Source organism: Pygoscelis adeliae, unplaced genomic scaffold (genome assembly GCF_000699105.1).
Source record: "Pygoscelis adeliae isolate BGI_AS28 unplaced genomic scaffold, ASM69910v1 Scaffold479, whole genome shotgun sequence".
Lineage (NCBI taxonomy): Eukaryota > Metazoa > Chordata > Aves > Sphenisciformes > Spheniscidae > Pygoscelis > Pygoscelis adeliae.
In genome coordinates, this window is record NW_008825453.1 from 141063 (window position 1) to 157008 (window position 15946).

General features: G+C 39.8%; 1 protein-coding gene across 1 annotated transcript; it reads right to left on the reverse strand.

Moving 5' to 3' along the window:
* Positions 1-1224: 1224 nt before the first annotated feature.
* LOC103922959 (cytochrome P450 2J6-like) lies at positions 1225-11435 on the reverse strand. Its single transcript, XM_009331189.1, has 9 exons — positions 11265-11435; positions 9467-9629; positions 8947-9096; positions 7845-8005; positions 5466-5642; positions 4806-4947; positions 3174-3361; positions 1935-2076; positions 1225-1403 (listed from the first exon to the last, which is right to left on the reverse strand). Exons 1-9 carry the CDS (start codon positions 11433-11435, stop codon positions 1225-1227), a joined length of 1473 nt encoding a protein of 490 aa, XP_009329464.1.
* Positions 11436-15946: the final 4511 nt, after the last annotated feature.

The following is a 15946-nucleotide window of genomic DNA, read 5'->3' on the forward strand; positions in this document are numbered from 1 at the left end:
AAATACAAGGTAGGCAGAGGTACCTGAAACAAATGCAGCTGATAATGACTTCAGTCCTGCAGACAGCACTAATCAGTGTATAAAAATAATCCTTCATATGTTGGCATACAGTACCCACTTTGTATGTCATACAGGAAGAACATACTCCCAATGTTGTCAAAAAAAAAAAAAAATCCTTTATCAACTGTCAGTAATCAAACTAGCAAAGTGTTGAATATCCACATTTGCCAAGTCCTTAAGCACCATGCTCATAAAGGGCTTCAAGAAGTCTTCGACAGTGCCAAATCTTCTGTTGGTTGTGATATGCTAATTTATGCTGACTGATGTGAAGTCAGCTAACTGTAATAAAGAATCCATTAAAGAACTGAAAAGAATAAATGAAGCTGAATAAATTATTGAGGGATCTGGAACAAACACCACCAGATGACTACCTGTCATGAAAAATACATGTTCTCATGTTGCTGTCAACCAGTGGGCTCATAAAAAAGAACAATTTATCAACACTTTGTGTCTGCTCCCTTCTGTCATTTGTCTTCCAGTCCTTTACCCTTTGCCTGTATTATGAAAAGCTCTCTACACCTGGCTGATGAAGCCGCTCCTCTATTTTCATCTCAAGGGCTGAAATACTACCCAGTTCAGTGGGTGAAATCCTGAACTGTCTTGCCAGGTGTCAATGACAGAGTTGTATACAACAAGCTTGCACAACAACAAACCTGATCAGTCTAAGGAAATGTTATCTCCGATCATATTACCTGCCTCTCTAGAAAGCTTCTCCCCATTAACTCCTCCACCCACTAATATCCTGGGACAGACTGAAAGACCTCTAAGCTTATCTCCACAAATGCAACTGTGGCTTATGAGAAAGAATGCACAAATCTTTAACCACGAGACTTCTAATTTATAGACATTGCTTCAAGCTCTTTCTCTGTAAATCCTCTTTCCAGTTAGCAATAAATAAGGCCCAATTCTAATTCTTCCCTTAATGTCTTTATTTGTTATGCATCAGGAGAAATTTACCAAGATTTTCCAAACAGAAAACAAGAACAAAAGATTAACTCTTTGTAGGTACAATCCTCAGGATGCAACTGTCTGAAAAGCACCTTTCAGGGTAGTGATTAACCAAATCAAGAGGAAAGCAAAAATCTTAAGACATGCAAAAAGGAATTTACATGCAGAAACAATCTTGTAGACTAAGTCTTCCCTGAATCTGTGGGGCACCATTTCCTACCGAGGAATGGCACAGAGCTGGTAGGGAGGTGGCTTCATTGTGCTCCCAAAAACAAGCTTTGTATTAACTTCTTTCACTCCTTCTGGCAGGGTGAACGTGAACGCCTGTAACAGGGTGGAAAAGACAATAAAGAGCTCCATCCTTGCCAACAGCTCCCCCATACATACACGGTGCCCTGTGAAACAAGAGAAACAGCAGTCAGCCAAAGGATTTCTATCACACCTCCCTTTCTAACCTGCTTGGGTTTTTTGTTTGTTTGCTTGTTTTCTGCAGACTTTGTCCTTTTCTCTTAACTGACTTTGTCATTTAATGATTCAGAACTGAAAGGCTGCTTGTATTTCCACCGAAAGGTTTAATCTATATTTACAGCAGGCAGCAAGACATTCTAGAAGTGATCACCAGAGTTGCACAGTTTACATTTACAGTCTTCCTAGCCCTATGCATTTTGCTGCTACTATTTTGATAACTGGATCTCTCCTCCAAGAGAAACTGGATCTGTCTTCCTAGAGAAACTTTTCTATATGTCGTTCCTTCTCTTCCAATCTTTTCCACATACAATTGGACTTCTCTCTTCCTGGAGATCTTTAAAACAGTGGAAATGTGTTTATATACCTATTTGTAGATGACTTCCCAGTTATGTTGGAGAATGAATGGATCTTAAGTTGTTATCACATGGAGTAAATACCTTCCTGTTCAGTGCACATGCCTATTGAAAACGGTAAGAATGCTTCTCTGTTTACAAAGTTTCCGTCTTTATCTAGAAAGTGGCCTGGGTTGAACTGATCAGGTGTCTCCCATTTTCCAGGATCAGACAGAACAGAGTCAATATTTGATAAAATTATGGTGTTCTGAAAAAAAGGAGCAGCGGCTTCAGTTCTGTCTTATAGTTCATATTCATCAGATAAGTAAATAATGACAAAGGAGCAAAGAATTTAAAGTCCTAATTTAAAGTCTCATTTTTTCAAAAATTAGATCAAGCTTTAAAACATTTCATAAGAAGTTTAAACCTTTGAGAATGTTGTGACTTCCCTTCCTTTATTACTTGCTGCCAATAAGTTCAATAAAATAAATGGTTAGGATTTTATAATGTTCATACTGTTAAAATACATTGCTTTTATTTTTCCTATTGTCACTAAGTATTTTTATTATTTATTCAGCTTTTGAGTTACAGAATATCATGAGTATCAGTTTAATTTTTCCCTTTGTTACTCGACAATTTCTGCAACGTTAGAGTTGCTTTGAGCAGATCCAGAAAAAAGAAATGAAAATGAAACTACATGAAAAGCAGCGATGGGAGAATGTTTAGAAACAAACCCTAATGTATCTTTCAGTTACAAAACTTGAAAACACTTTAGTTTCATTGTAACATTTGCAAGATACTGCATTTAAAATCTTGTGATATGAAAATAATTTCAAATTTCCAAGTTTTTCAGTAAAAGCTGTTTTCCAGTTTTGGATGGCCTCTGTTCACCGGCTGATAAGCCGTTTTGACAAGGGACAGACCTGAGATTGCTGGAAATTAATATGTTTATTTCCAGACACCATTCACAAGTTTTCTATCAACAGAAATATTGATCTAAGAACCTACTAATAGTTAGGACAAAGTGCCCATTTGCTTGCAAAAGGCCAACCTCAGAGACAGTCATAGCTTAGGGGCACTGCTAGAACCGATAGGACACGAGTTCATGTCCCCAATCAGGAAAACCCTCAAAACCCTTTCTAAATGCATCTAATGTACTAAAGACCTACTGATATCAGCAGTTCTCAGTCACAGCTGCTTTTCAACTAAATGAGCAATTAAATCAAAAGAAACTAAAGAAGGACAGTGTTTTGGGAATCAATAGCTGAGGTGGCTTCAGTTGATAAAAAGTTACGTTAAATCAGTTTTAAAAACTGTTACAAGTGTACCAGACATCAGATATTCAAATATGCAGCATATTTGTACCTTTGGAACAGGATATCCCAGCAGCTCTGTGTCCTTCACGCTCTGTCTGGGAAGTGCAATTAAGATTATATTACTGTATCGCTGGATCTCGTGAATTACAGCATTTGTATACGGCAACTTTTTTCTGTCCTCATAGCAAATTAAATGGGAATGACCCAGAACAGCATCCAGCTCCTTCTGGACTTTCTCTAAGGAGGAATATTGAGCTTTAGATATACAACAAACAATCTATAAACTCTATACTCATCATTTTTCCTATTGCTGTTTACAGTAAGAATAACATCCAACAACATGAAAAAGATATAAGAATGCCTTCAAATTCCCAGAGATGACCTGAATAAAATTTGACACTGAAGTCATTTATAGGTTGCATATCCATGTAATACTTTAAAAATAATGGTAGCAGACAGTTGTTCTATAAGAATATTTAGGTTCCTGTAACGTTTACTGCTCTGAAGTAATTTATAAGAAGACTTTTATTAATATTTATTTTTACAGGCAGGGAATCAGCTGGAAAATGAAATATTAATCGTGTATTATGAGAGCAGTTTAGTAACTGATCAAGGATTGTTCTTCACTCAGAACCACATAGATTTTGCTTGTCATCTACAGATGGTCTAATTGCTATTCTGTAATTACCTGCCCTTGGGAAGCACTTACACAAATTAATTTTTCTCAAGGACTTTTTTTTTTCTTTACTTACAATCTGAGCTGAAATGGTAATTTCTGATTAATTTCTGAGCTGAAATGGTCTGATCAATACTACAGCCTTTATCATTGCAATTAGACTGACCCTATGCATCAGGAAACTTAAGACCATTTTAATATACCCTGAGAGGGTGAAAGATCATGTTGTGAAAATTCAGTATGTGCAATACAGGCTCAAATTTTAGCTCTTTTGAAGAGAGGTAACAACAAGGGGAGATCCTTTCTCCTTACCACTTCCATTTCCTTCTTGCCAGCCTCCTACTGTGTCTCGTACCCAGCTTAAACTCTCAAATATGAGGCCTGTGAAGTGATTTGTATACCTCTTAATCCTTTCTATCCTGTACACTCCGACTCTTCACTTATTTTACTCTGCCAACCTATATCTTTCTTCTGTGAATATCATTATTAAAAGCATACAGTTTCAAGCTACTCACCGCAATCTTTTTTTATATCTATTTATATGTAGATATCTATGTTTGAAGTTTTAAGTTTCATGGAATAACCACACATATTAGCAACTTCCCACTGTATTGAAATTGTTTCTGCTGCAAAGAAGCCAGGAGCACATCGAAGACTAGCAGTCATGGGTTGAAAAGGATGACATGAGGACTCCACCTTGTCCTCAGTGGAAGTCTAATCATTATTGTCAGTGGAGGGGCAACGGTGCAATTTATCTCATCTGAGACTAGACTCCTCCATCTGATCAGATGACTCACACCCTGCATTCTGTATAGTTCTCTTAAAAACGAAACCTAAAATGACTGGCCTGTATGTCTGAAAGGATACAGCAAGAAACAAATACATGCAGTTCACCTGATTCATACCCTAATAATTAGTTCCTCTACTATTCTTTGAACAAGCTCTACTACTATTTGAACATGTATAATTTCTAAAAAGTTGCAGTTCTGCTTTGGGTGTGCTTACCTTGAATATCAGGATAAACCACCATATAAAGCAATGCCCAACGTAAAGTGGTGGCTGTAGTTTCTGTACCTGCCAGAAAGAGGTCAAAAATAGTCTGGATCAAGTTTTCTTCATCATAAGTAGAATCAGCATCTCCTTTAGTCTGCAGATATGAATTGGAAAGATCGAGTTATGGCAGACACCACCTTGCATCACAGGAATATTTACTGATACTATCCAAAATGAAAAAAAAATTAAAGGGCTAGAAAATAAAACTTTCTGAATAATATGAAGACATTTTCTAATATTCTCCAATACATTTGTCAATTTATCCTATCCACATACAGATTTTGTTCTTCAGCCATGACAAAGTTACTAATTGTACATGCTTTCTACTTCTGCTGCAAATCCCATCATAACAGTCATTTCTAGTTGTACCTTAACCATATGCACATCTGTTATTATTGTGGTTCTAGATAATCTACCTGTAAATCTACTTACATTATTACTTCATCCTCCTCCCGCCATCTCCTAGTGTCAGCCTTTTTTAATTCATCTACCTGTAAGCTTTTCTATGGAGAAATTGTATACTTCTAAATTTATATTAGACATCATTATAATCAAAGGACCACTTAAAATCCCTTGTTGTTAGTGGAGCGTAAGAAGAGTTCAGATACTCACTTTATTTATCTCATCCAAATAGTAATCAATAAAATCTTGATTTTCTTCTGGTTTTCCTTTTTCTTTGTGGCTTTCAAGTTCCTTTGCTAATAGAGTGTTCACAAAATTTATGCTGGACACAGTCTGTTTAAATGGTGCTAGGAAATGGCTTGCAAGCCAGGGAAACATTTCATACACCTATAAAAGAGATATTTTAGATATGTGGTATTACTGACATTAGCAAACTATATTTGAATCCTAATACAGGCTTTTAGGTAGTGGAAAAAGCAAATGAAAGGCTCTGACTACCGCAGCTTCACTATTACATTGAAGGGGTAGTGCCTATCCCATGATTCATTAAAGCCTTTCTTAATCCCATTTTTCCCTGGAGCAGAATTTCTCTTAGTTTTATGCTATAAATTTTCCATTGCGATGTACAAGGAATAAATGAAGTTCCTCTGTACCCCAGTTCTTTGCTAGGCGGAACTTCAGTAGCAAGGACCTCATAAAAAACACGTCCCTATTCTCATTTTATCCAACATACGTATCATTTCTATCTCATCACTAAAAAAACAGATCCAGGCTGACTTCCTTGACACATCTGCTAACTGAAAATAGAAATATCCAAACCCAGGTTTATTTTCTTACTGTAGGATACCAAATGCGTGGGGATTTTACTCAGATATGCCTTCTCACAGATAAGAAGCAAACATGTCACATCTGTGTGATATGCAAAACAACTTGAAGTAGAAATACTGAGCCGTGTGGATTCCCTACTGTTCATTCATTGTTCTAAACGTATTCGCATTCTTGCACTTATACCATTATAAAACCACATCTCAGCAGAAAAGAAACAGAATACTTTTTACATTAATTCCATTCCTCTACTTCATTTCCCTTTCTTTTTTCCCCTTTTACAGATTGCACCATGTCCTTCCAGTTTACAGAATTACTGCAGCTTAAATTATGCATTAGGTCATAACTCTTGGGCTCACCTATTTAAATGGCAGCTGCATTACAAAGATTTATCTTCCCACAAACCTATTCAGATTCCTGACTTGTATTTCATCTTCATCCTACTGCATAATTTTGCTTAAAACTACCTGTCCATTTACCAGGAAAACACATTAGTACAGACCATCATTAAAGGACTGTACATCACTGTGAAAGCACTGTGGAGAGCAGGACAGAATGAAATATTGGACTAGAATGTTTTTGTTAGCTGTGGACACACTATTAAGAGTTTTTAAGAACAGCTTATACAAATACCTACTGAGAGCAGTTTGGAAATATCGGATCCTGTGTTTACCCTGATTAGAAGGTAGCTTAGGAATCATTCCACCTGCATCTTCTGTGAGAAAAAAATCGTAAGTAGTTTTATTTTATTTTATTTACCAAAAGTATCAAATTAGTCCTCAAATTCTCTAGGACCTTGATTACAGTAGTTTTCACTTAGTAAGAGAGGGTGGAAATCACGCAAGATACAAAGCCGGATGAGTTCCAGCAAGTTCTGCAGACGCAGGCTGCCTCGTACATTAGTAAATAGATTTCTTCACTATATATAGTATTGTGGTTCCCATTCATAAATGGTTAATGATAAAACTGCCTTTGTTTGAGGCAATCAGTTCCACTGTTTTTGGAGCTGCAGCCACAGCTTCACACAGAAGCAAGATAGCATTTTTTTCTGTCCAGTAGACCAGGTGTTAAAGTTAGGAGCTGCTGTCTTGAATGGAGATAAATACCATCCAGCAGCTAACGGAGAGTGACTTCCAGTGTGTATTACCGAATTCTCATAAGGACATGCAGAGGTGGTACCGGTGTTGCTGCCAAAAACTACAGGAAAAGGCTACCATTAAGCAATTTGCAAAGGCTACCTTTGCACAAAACAGTTGCTCTACTTAAGTTTCTATGAACTTAGCTAACAGTAGCGAAGGAAGTAGTAAAGACCCATATTACTCTTGACATTTGTTAACAGTCATATGATTTCATGTAGTGAAGAAAGCCACTGTGTTAGACAGAATTTAAGATAAGCCTATTTCAGAGCTTTTCAGATATTTTTACCTATATTTTACTACTGAGTTTCAGCTGTAGTTTCAAACACTGCAGTTGTACAGGTAGCGCTTTTGCAAGAAAGTCCTTTGTACATCTCCCAAACATGTAGCAAGCCTATATGTTTCCATCCCTGTCCACCAGACATGGGAAATTTCTGTGCTATGATGAAGCATAAGCAATTGAAACAAGTTTTGAACTAGGCATCTGCAAGTACTGTTCTGATGTGTACTCCAGCAATTCCAGGTGCACCAGAATTTATTTTTGTTATAAAAGTAACAAGCAAGTTGCCTTTTTCATTGTCCATCTATATACAGTAAACAAACAAACAAAACAAATCATTTTCCTCACAAAAAAAGAGATGCTGTTCCCAAATGTTGTTACAGTATCAATGGATTCAATCAAGCGGTGAAAATTCTCATCATTTTTAGAGAAGCGGTGTCCAAAAATCACAGAACAAATCACATTTGAGACAGTATGAACAACAGGCATGGTGGGGTCCAGAGGTTTTCCTGTAAACACAGTGAACAGCATTCACCATTAATGCTTACTGTTCCTGCTTTTCCCACTGAAAGGCGAGCTGATAACATTTTATAAAAACTTCTGACGTTAATTAGATTGCTGGATGGCAAATTGCAATTTATTGGTAAAAGACATGAGTAAAAAGTAACTTCAGACATCTAAAAAACACTGTTGGTTAAAAAAAGGCAAGACTGCTGATGGGAATGGAATTAGTAGTAGTAGTAGTAGTAGTAGTAGTAGTAGTAATAAAAATACCCAGATTTCACAGAACCTTGGCATCAGTAGATCTCATGTTTGGCAATAACCAGGGTACAAAAAAGGTCAGCTGAGACACTGTGAATAAGCAGCTGAATTGAAACGGGAACCACCTTCTATTCTTTGCTCATATCCTTTACACCTGAATAATAGAATAATTGAGCATACCTATGGATTCACCCCGTTATTCAGCAGCACAAGCTGAACAAACTTCCTCTCTTACTGAGGAGGCTACCACAAGCCGTGTGAGGTGAGCTTTTTCCACTGCCCTTGACAGAGCAGAGCCATAGGGTTGTGCAGCCTCGGTTAAAACTTTTAACATTTCGTGCCTTGTTTTTCTTTTCTGCAAAGGGATATGGGGCGTCGTGACACTTATTTTGTTACTGTTTGCTGTTACCCTGATTCTGCGACCATGAGTAATGTAAAACTGACTAAGAAGTAGTAACACTAACAGACAGGGACAATGGAGTCTCAGTTCTAAGTTCATACTGTGGGGTTTCACATGTAGCACTTCTGCAAGGAAATGTCTCATGCAGTTTACAGACCTTTGAGACTTGGCTCTGCACGTACACTATAAATCCATTTTTGTAATCAAATAGTTTCAAAAACTACAGATGACCCATTCTTCAGGAAAATCACCCATTGCACAGACTGATCTGCATACTGAGTCACATACCGTTTGTTTTCTGTAAGTATTCCACCAGGTGACAGGCCTCCTCTTGTAGTCGATACTCCTGGTCTTTTTTCCCTACTCCCATTTTCCTCATTGTTGCAAGTCCAAAACGCCTCTGTTGCTTCCAGAGATGACCATTAGAGAACATAACACCTAGGATCATAATGAACCAATGCTGTTAATGCTTTATAAATGAATGAATTGATACAGTTAATATGTCAAAGAAGCTTCTCTTTCATTCTAATTTTTTCAAATTTTTGCCAGCAGTCCGGCAGCATTCCTCTTTCCTCTCCTTTCTTCTTCTAGTTTAGTCATCTATTTCCTGTATAGAAAATTACAATAGCTCTTACAATAGCTCTATTCTGCCATTATTGTTCCGGCAGAATCAAAAAGAAACGTTTCATAAAAACTCATGAAAATATCAACCTTTTTTCCACTGTAAATTAAGGACTTCAAGGCTCTAAATCAGTTTCCAAAACCGAGGTTAGAACACACAAAAAGAATTTGTGAAAATAATAATTACCATTTCCATGAGTCAAAATGTGAAAGGTACTGCTTGTTGGCCTTCCAGCAACGTCTTCAGCATGGACAGTCAGACCTTCCTTCACTGCCTGAAACCCTTGCAGGACAACTATAGGAATGTTTGAAAGCCATAAGGTGAAGACATTACCATGAATTTTGGCCATCTGTAGAACAAAGCAGTATCAGAACAACATGGGTGAGAACCAGTACCTTTAAATCAAACAAGATGAACGAGATCTTTTCCCTTGGCAGATGCCCCAGGGGTGACTGACCTTGAGAAGAGAGCGTCAAATCTATTCTTACATATAATACAGCTTGAAGTTAGGTTTCTATCTAAAGTCTCATTTACTGAAGATCAAGATGTTCCAAAAACGTCAGACAGCCTATATTGCCAATGTCTGCGATGTTATTTATTGCATGTCTTACAGTTCAAACTCATTGCAGATGAATTCTTACATGTTTGTAAGAAGAAAACATTAGCTCATGAGTTTTACGTGAACCATCTACAGATTCCCCTTTGTGTATTAAGTGTAGCAAAAGCAGCTGAGGAGGTGGGTAAAGCAAGAATCGCCCTCTCCTTTCTAGCTCAGCTGTGATAGCCTTGTCTCCACAATGCCGCGCACACAGACATCACTAGAAGTAGGCAGGACAGTTCTTTCCCTGGCTGGAGAATCGGGAGCTGGAAAAGTAAAAGGCTGAGGGAAGTGCAAGAGTGTGTAGATCAAAGTAGCAAGTCTATGGGGCAGAGTAGGCTGGGAAGAGTGGGGAGTTGCCAAAACATCCCAAGAACTGCAGGACTAGAGGAGTACAAACTTCTGCTGCCTGGGAGCAAACAAGGGGGAACAGATATGCACGTTGAGCAAAAATGTATACGCATGTGCTTGCACATTTGTGTTTAATTTCATTTTTGGAAGGACTAATTCATGGCTTTTGAAATCTTGGGATGAGCAATACTACTCTTCAGGTTTGAGAGGTGAGAAATAGAAGAAAACAACAGTCACGCACTGGCTATAATTTTATGTTGTGGAGTCACACTACTTTGCCTCGAAATAGGCAACTCGGGAGAAGAGAACTGGCAGGACAGGGAAGAACCAGGGAAAAGGAAGGTTGAGAACAAAGAGTGAAAGTGAGGTGCTACTACTTATATATTTAAATGTTAAATATTTATGTATGAGGAATATAAAACATTAGGATACAAATTCTAGAAGTGCTGTGCATTACAACTGGACTTAGAAAAGAGTTTGAGCGTAGGCACACGATGAATTAGTTTGGCTACTTAAAAGCTCAATCAGGCTCAGCAGACTGAAGTCTGTTGTGAAAATCTGACGAAACTGTATGTCAGAAAAAAAACATTTATTCTAAGATCTTTTGAAAAATCTGTTGAATAAGTATAAAAATATTCATCCTTTCCATAGTGGAAACACATATGCTTTCAGTAGCTATTTCATGAAATATTTAGAAACTGCCAGTGCAAAAACAGTCAACACGCAGACATGCAGAAGACTGCACAGAATTAAAGACTCTGCTTTAAAATGTATCTTTTTTCCTACGTGTAAGGCAGGAATATTATCATCAGTATTGTTTTGTTCATCTGCACATAAGGTTTTAATGACGTTTCATAGTAAGCTGGAAATTTTCATACCACGAAACAGGTATTTTAATGATCACCGGCTATTTTCACATTTATACAATTCAGAATAAATCCCTCCCTAGCACTCAAAATAAGACTATGTTAAACACTCACATTTACTTTTCAATCAGCTTATGAGTCCATTAATTAGTTGCCTGAAAATACATACTTTTTTAAGGATCTCATGATGAATTTGGAAGTTCATCTGCAGCAGATTTCCAAAGAAGGGGTATGGAGTTGGTCCAGGAGGAAATCGTCTTCGCATCCGTTGCAATTTCAGAAACTGCATAAACAGCAGAGACACCACAAAAAATACCAGCACCACACTTACTGTTAACATTTCACTTCTGATTTACAAGGCCTACGTTGTCTCTCAAAAACTACTCTTTAGACAGAGGATAGATCCACTTTCTCTTGCTTTGCTGGTACCTCCCTAAAAAGAGAAAAAGATGTTGAAGCTTCTGTGCCTCTCAGTCCTTCCCTCTTTATCATTTCGCTTTACTTCCCCATCCCAGAGAATGAAGTGTTCTCATTTTTAAGCATATATGACATCATTCCATTATATTGCAGCTACAAATCTGACAATCATCAGGTCTTCAAGGGATACAAAATGCAGGTTAATTATATGCCTCCTTGTGCCATGACAGCTGCTGTGACAAAAATCCCCGCCCACAGTGCTGGTTTCATAAAAAGCCTCTTGCAAGAACACAGAAATAAAAAAAGAATTTCCTGAGGGTTGGCTACACACCCAAGGCCAGTGGGATTACTGAAATGTTCAGGCTCATCAGTAGCCATCACATGCATCAACCGCGTGCACTGCTCCTTCACTCACCTCATATTATTGCTTGATCCTGGTGTTCTCTGCTGTTCTTTTAATATTTTATTTTTCTTCATGGTTTAAATTGTAAGCGCTTTGGGAGATGGCCAGACCTTTTAATTTTGTCTAGAGCACATAAAACAAAAAAGACTAATCTGTCATTGGGTAACAAGAGTGTGATGGTTATAATGGCGTAACACCTATGTGTCCACACACTCCCTATTCAGCTGCACAGATAAGTGGGGCTGCAAGGTCTTCATGACCAAGTAGAAAGCAAAATTTCTTCACCCCCTCCACCTGCCTCTCAGCTAATTCCCACCGTATTGCCTGCAGCAAGAGTAAAGATGACACACAGCTGTCTTTGTGAGCTTCTTTCACAAGTGCTGTCATGCAACTGAGCAACTCCATTTATGGAGGTAGAGCCTGTACGTCTGCAAAGGGGGTCATTTGAGACAATACAGCTTTGGCACTTCTTCAGCACTTGCTCAGGAATAGCAGTAGCTTAGACTCAGCTCATCTGGCTTAGACAGGAGCACGTGGCACTCTGGGAAGTCACCTAGATGGCTTAGCTGCTCATACGCCAAACTTACAGAGCTGGCACAACTAAAAATAAAAGTTGCAAGGTGTTAAGCAAGTTGGTTCACTCCAAAACAACTCTGTCCTTCCTGGATATTTTCGGTGAGGAAGACAACATGGAGAGTGATTTCCTGGGGATTTTTGTCATGGCAATTGCTCTGGCCCTGGTTGATGCTGTTTGGCATCCAGGAGATGTGCTTAACTTACTGGGATTTTCATCCTGGGGGTGTAAGAAAACACCAGCTGCAGGTGCCCAACTCTTGCATGCAGAGGGGCAGCATCAAGGCTGGTATCACAACTTCACCATCCAGAGAGCCCAAACCCAAATTCAAGGGCACAGCTGTTGTCCTGCAGATTCTCATGCCCCCAGCCCTTCCTGGGTAGGTGTTAGCCCGACCATGGGGACCAAGTCCATCACAAGTCATGCTCAAGATCTCTGAGGACAGCCTGCAAAGCCTTTCGCATTGGATAGTGGCAGTGGGAGACTTTGAGAGGATCAGCCCAGGCTCCACATGAGTCCTGAATGGCACATGGTCTCTGCCAGGCTCCATATGGTTTCTGGCCCAGGGCACCTAGGCTACATGGACTGCAAGACCTATCAGTGATGCTTTTCCCCAGTGTTGTTACTCTCATAGGGTGAACAAAAAAGTAACAGATCTCCCCTGGCTCTCCAGGCTTACTCTGACTTTTCCACACATTAGCCATGTTCTGGTGATTGCACCTCACAGCCTAGACATGAACTGCTTGCATTTAGAAAGGCAGCTGCCAAACAGCTTTGCCATGTCTTTGGGAGAACATGTTAAAGGGGTTACAACTTGCTTTCCTCTTCATACAAGATGGTGGAGGACAGGGAAGAGGAAAGCCTGATAACATGCATGTATTTGCCACAGTTTCCACGAGTGAGAATTGAACGCCTGGGGAGGCAGGGGTTAGAACTGGCTGACAGCTCAGCAGAACAGAAAGGTATCCCTCTTACCAGTGAATCCTCCTCCTTTCCCTCTCCCCAGGAGAACTGCTGGCCCATTCTCTTCTTCCCCCTTCCTCTCAGCTCTCAGAGAAAAGGATCCATTTGCCCTCCACTTAAGCTTTTGAACTGAAACACGCTGCGGCCTGTGCCCTACCAGCCTCATGGCAGCTTGTCTGCACCCCATTACTTATGTTCCATTCCCCAAATTCAGTTTCAGAAATAATCTCCACCTCCCACCCACAAAGCTTATAGCTGCTAGGGTGTCTGCCAGGCAAGTACTAGAGGCAGCTATTCAGAGAGGGACCTCGCCCTCTCAGGCTAATAACAGGTTTTCAGGACATGTTCCTTATCTCACCTGCCTGCCGCCCTACCCTGAGGAGTGATGCTAGGAAAGCACATCTTTGTAGATACCATCTGAGAGGGATGAACATCAACAGCTAAAGAGAAATAGGGCAGCAGAAGCATGCAAACAAAACTTGACTCTTGAAGAGGGCCAACACCTGCCATAACTTGTAGGGAGACAGTCTCCAGTACCCCAGATTCATGGCAGTCCTTGGTGAGAGCAGAGGTCCCTCCCCAGGATCAGACCAGCCTTCTCCCTCCTCCTTTTCACTCCTCTTGCATCAGCAAACCACTGACTGCTTGGGGGCACAGCATGGGGGCTCCACAAGGAAAAAGAAACACTCTGTAGGAGCTGCCTTCTCTGCAAGCCTCCCGCCAAAACTGGGGACGGGAAGGGTCCTGCACCCAGCACCTTTCCTGCGAACCTGGAGTACCTACTTGGTGCCACACAGGGTCTCTGTGCCCGGCAGCAGAACATGCATGGCCAGAGGAAGTCCCAGAAGCAGGATGTGCTCCTCTGCTCTCCTCCATTTTCTGAGCGAGGGCACGTGTCTTGCCAGAGAGGGGAGAGAGGAAGATCATCACTGCGACTGCCCCTTAACTCTGACGCTGAGCTTTGGGTTGTACTTCTAACAAGCAGTGAGAGCAGCCACATTCACAGTCCCTCCACAGACCTGAGACCAATGTCTTCACCTCACCCGGACCCTCACATGCCTCCCCCTAAAGTTAGGCCCAGAAAAGCAGTACATTTGCCCAGGCTGGAAGCACACTCCCTGGCACACAGGGGATGCTGAGGCTGGCCATGGTGAGAAATGAGCAAAAAATATTTCACTGGACTAGGTGCAGACTTCTTTAATTTTATACAACACTGATCACTCACCCTGTCTTGGTGCCATTCTTGAGAAGATCAACCTCCATGACCTGTCCGCAGATCAGTCCTCCTTTGGAGGAGACTCTGGTGCTCTCAGAGCCCAGGGGAGGCAAGCATTGCCAGGACCTCCAGTGCATGAGACAGCCGTGAGCTGCAGCCTTGCTAAGAAGAGCAGAAGTAACAGACAGGTAGGGCTGCAACACAGCACACACACAAAAAAAAGAAAGATGAGAAAATGAGGTATAAACAATTACAGAGAAAACTGTCACAAATATGTGCTAATTTCAGATGCCCATTTAAGAGCATAAGGAATCACGTTTTGAGGTACTGAGGTGTTTTGCAGTACTTGAATTCTTCAAAGTAGACTGCTCTGACATCAAGGTAGGTTAATTTAAAGCAACATAACCTAAATGACATTTCTAACTACATTTCCAGTTAATAGATGATCAGCATCAATTTAAATATCTTTAATCCCTTCCTGCATTGGTTGATCTTCATTCTCCTCCCAGAAAAAGATTTAGGTGTTTCAGTATTCCAAGGGTGTTTTGGGTTTTTTTCCCCCAACAACTCTACAAGAGACTATATCTAATTGTTTTATTCCTTGAAACACACTTGGTAGAATTTACTTTCACAACCAAGAGTAAGTGTTCTTTGTTTAAAATGTAGTTTTCTTCTCATATGTTTCTAGATCATCTCCTCAGTGATATTTCTAAGAATTGTTTTATCCAACTCCCAATGAATTTTATAATCCTAAAGTGTGGACAAAAGAAGGAAGAACTGAAAGGAATAGAAAACACAGGAAAGGCGCTGCAAGAGGCAAACAAAAATGGATCTTATCTCTTCACCTAGCTCCACAAATCCCCAACATTAGCCTCAATATATTTCCCAGCAAATGGCAATGAGACTAGTATCTGTTGTTAAACAAAAAACAGCTGGGGGTGGGAGGGAGCAGAGGCAGGTGTCCAGCAGCCAAAAGACCAAAAAGTATGAATTAAGCCTTCACCTATATACAGGTCTTGCTATATTGCATTGCACACTAGCTAATTAGCTTGAGAACATGCTCAAATTCATGTTTCTGATAAAGTTGCCCTTTCATGCAAAGACTCTCACCATTTTTTTTAAAAACTAAAAATCCAGCTGTGACACTGAAATTACAATCCCTGTTTATGCAAACTTATCAGTAATGGTACCAATAAATACTGTCCATCTGCCCTGCATTTGGCTTCGTATACGAACAAAATCAAGACATTTAAATTGGTAAATTAATAAATATCATAC

What these genes read in the sequence shown, in the direction of transcription:
- LOC103922959 (XM_009331189.1), bottom strand. Translation starts at nt 11,435, where the DNA reads ATGTTAACAGTAAGTGTGGTGCTGGTATTTTTTGTGGTGTCTCTGCTG. An exon ending in CATTTTGACTCATGGAAATG is followed by an intron (nt 9,097 to 9,466) that starts GTAATTATTATT and finishes TTATGATCCTAG; the next exon opens with GTGTTATGTTCTCTAATGGT. An exon ending in ATTTGGATGAGATAAATAAA is followed by an intron (nt 4,948 to 5,465) that starts GTGAGTATCTGA and finishes TCATATCTGCAG; the next exon opens with ACTAAAGGAGATGCTGATTC.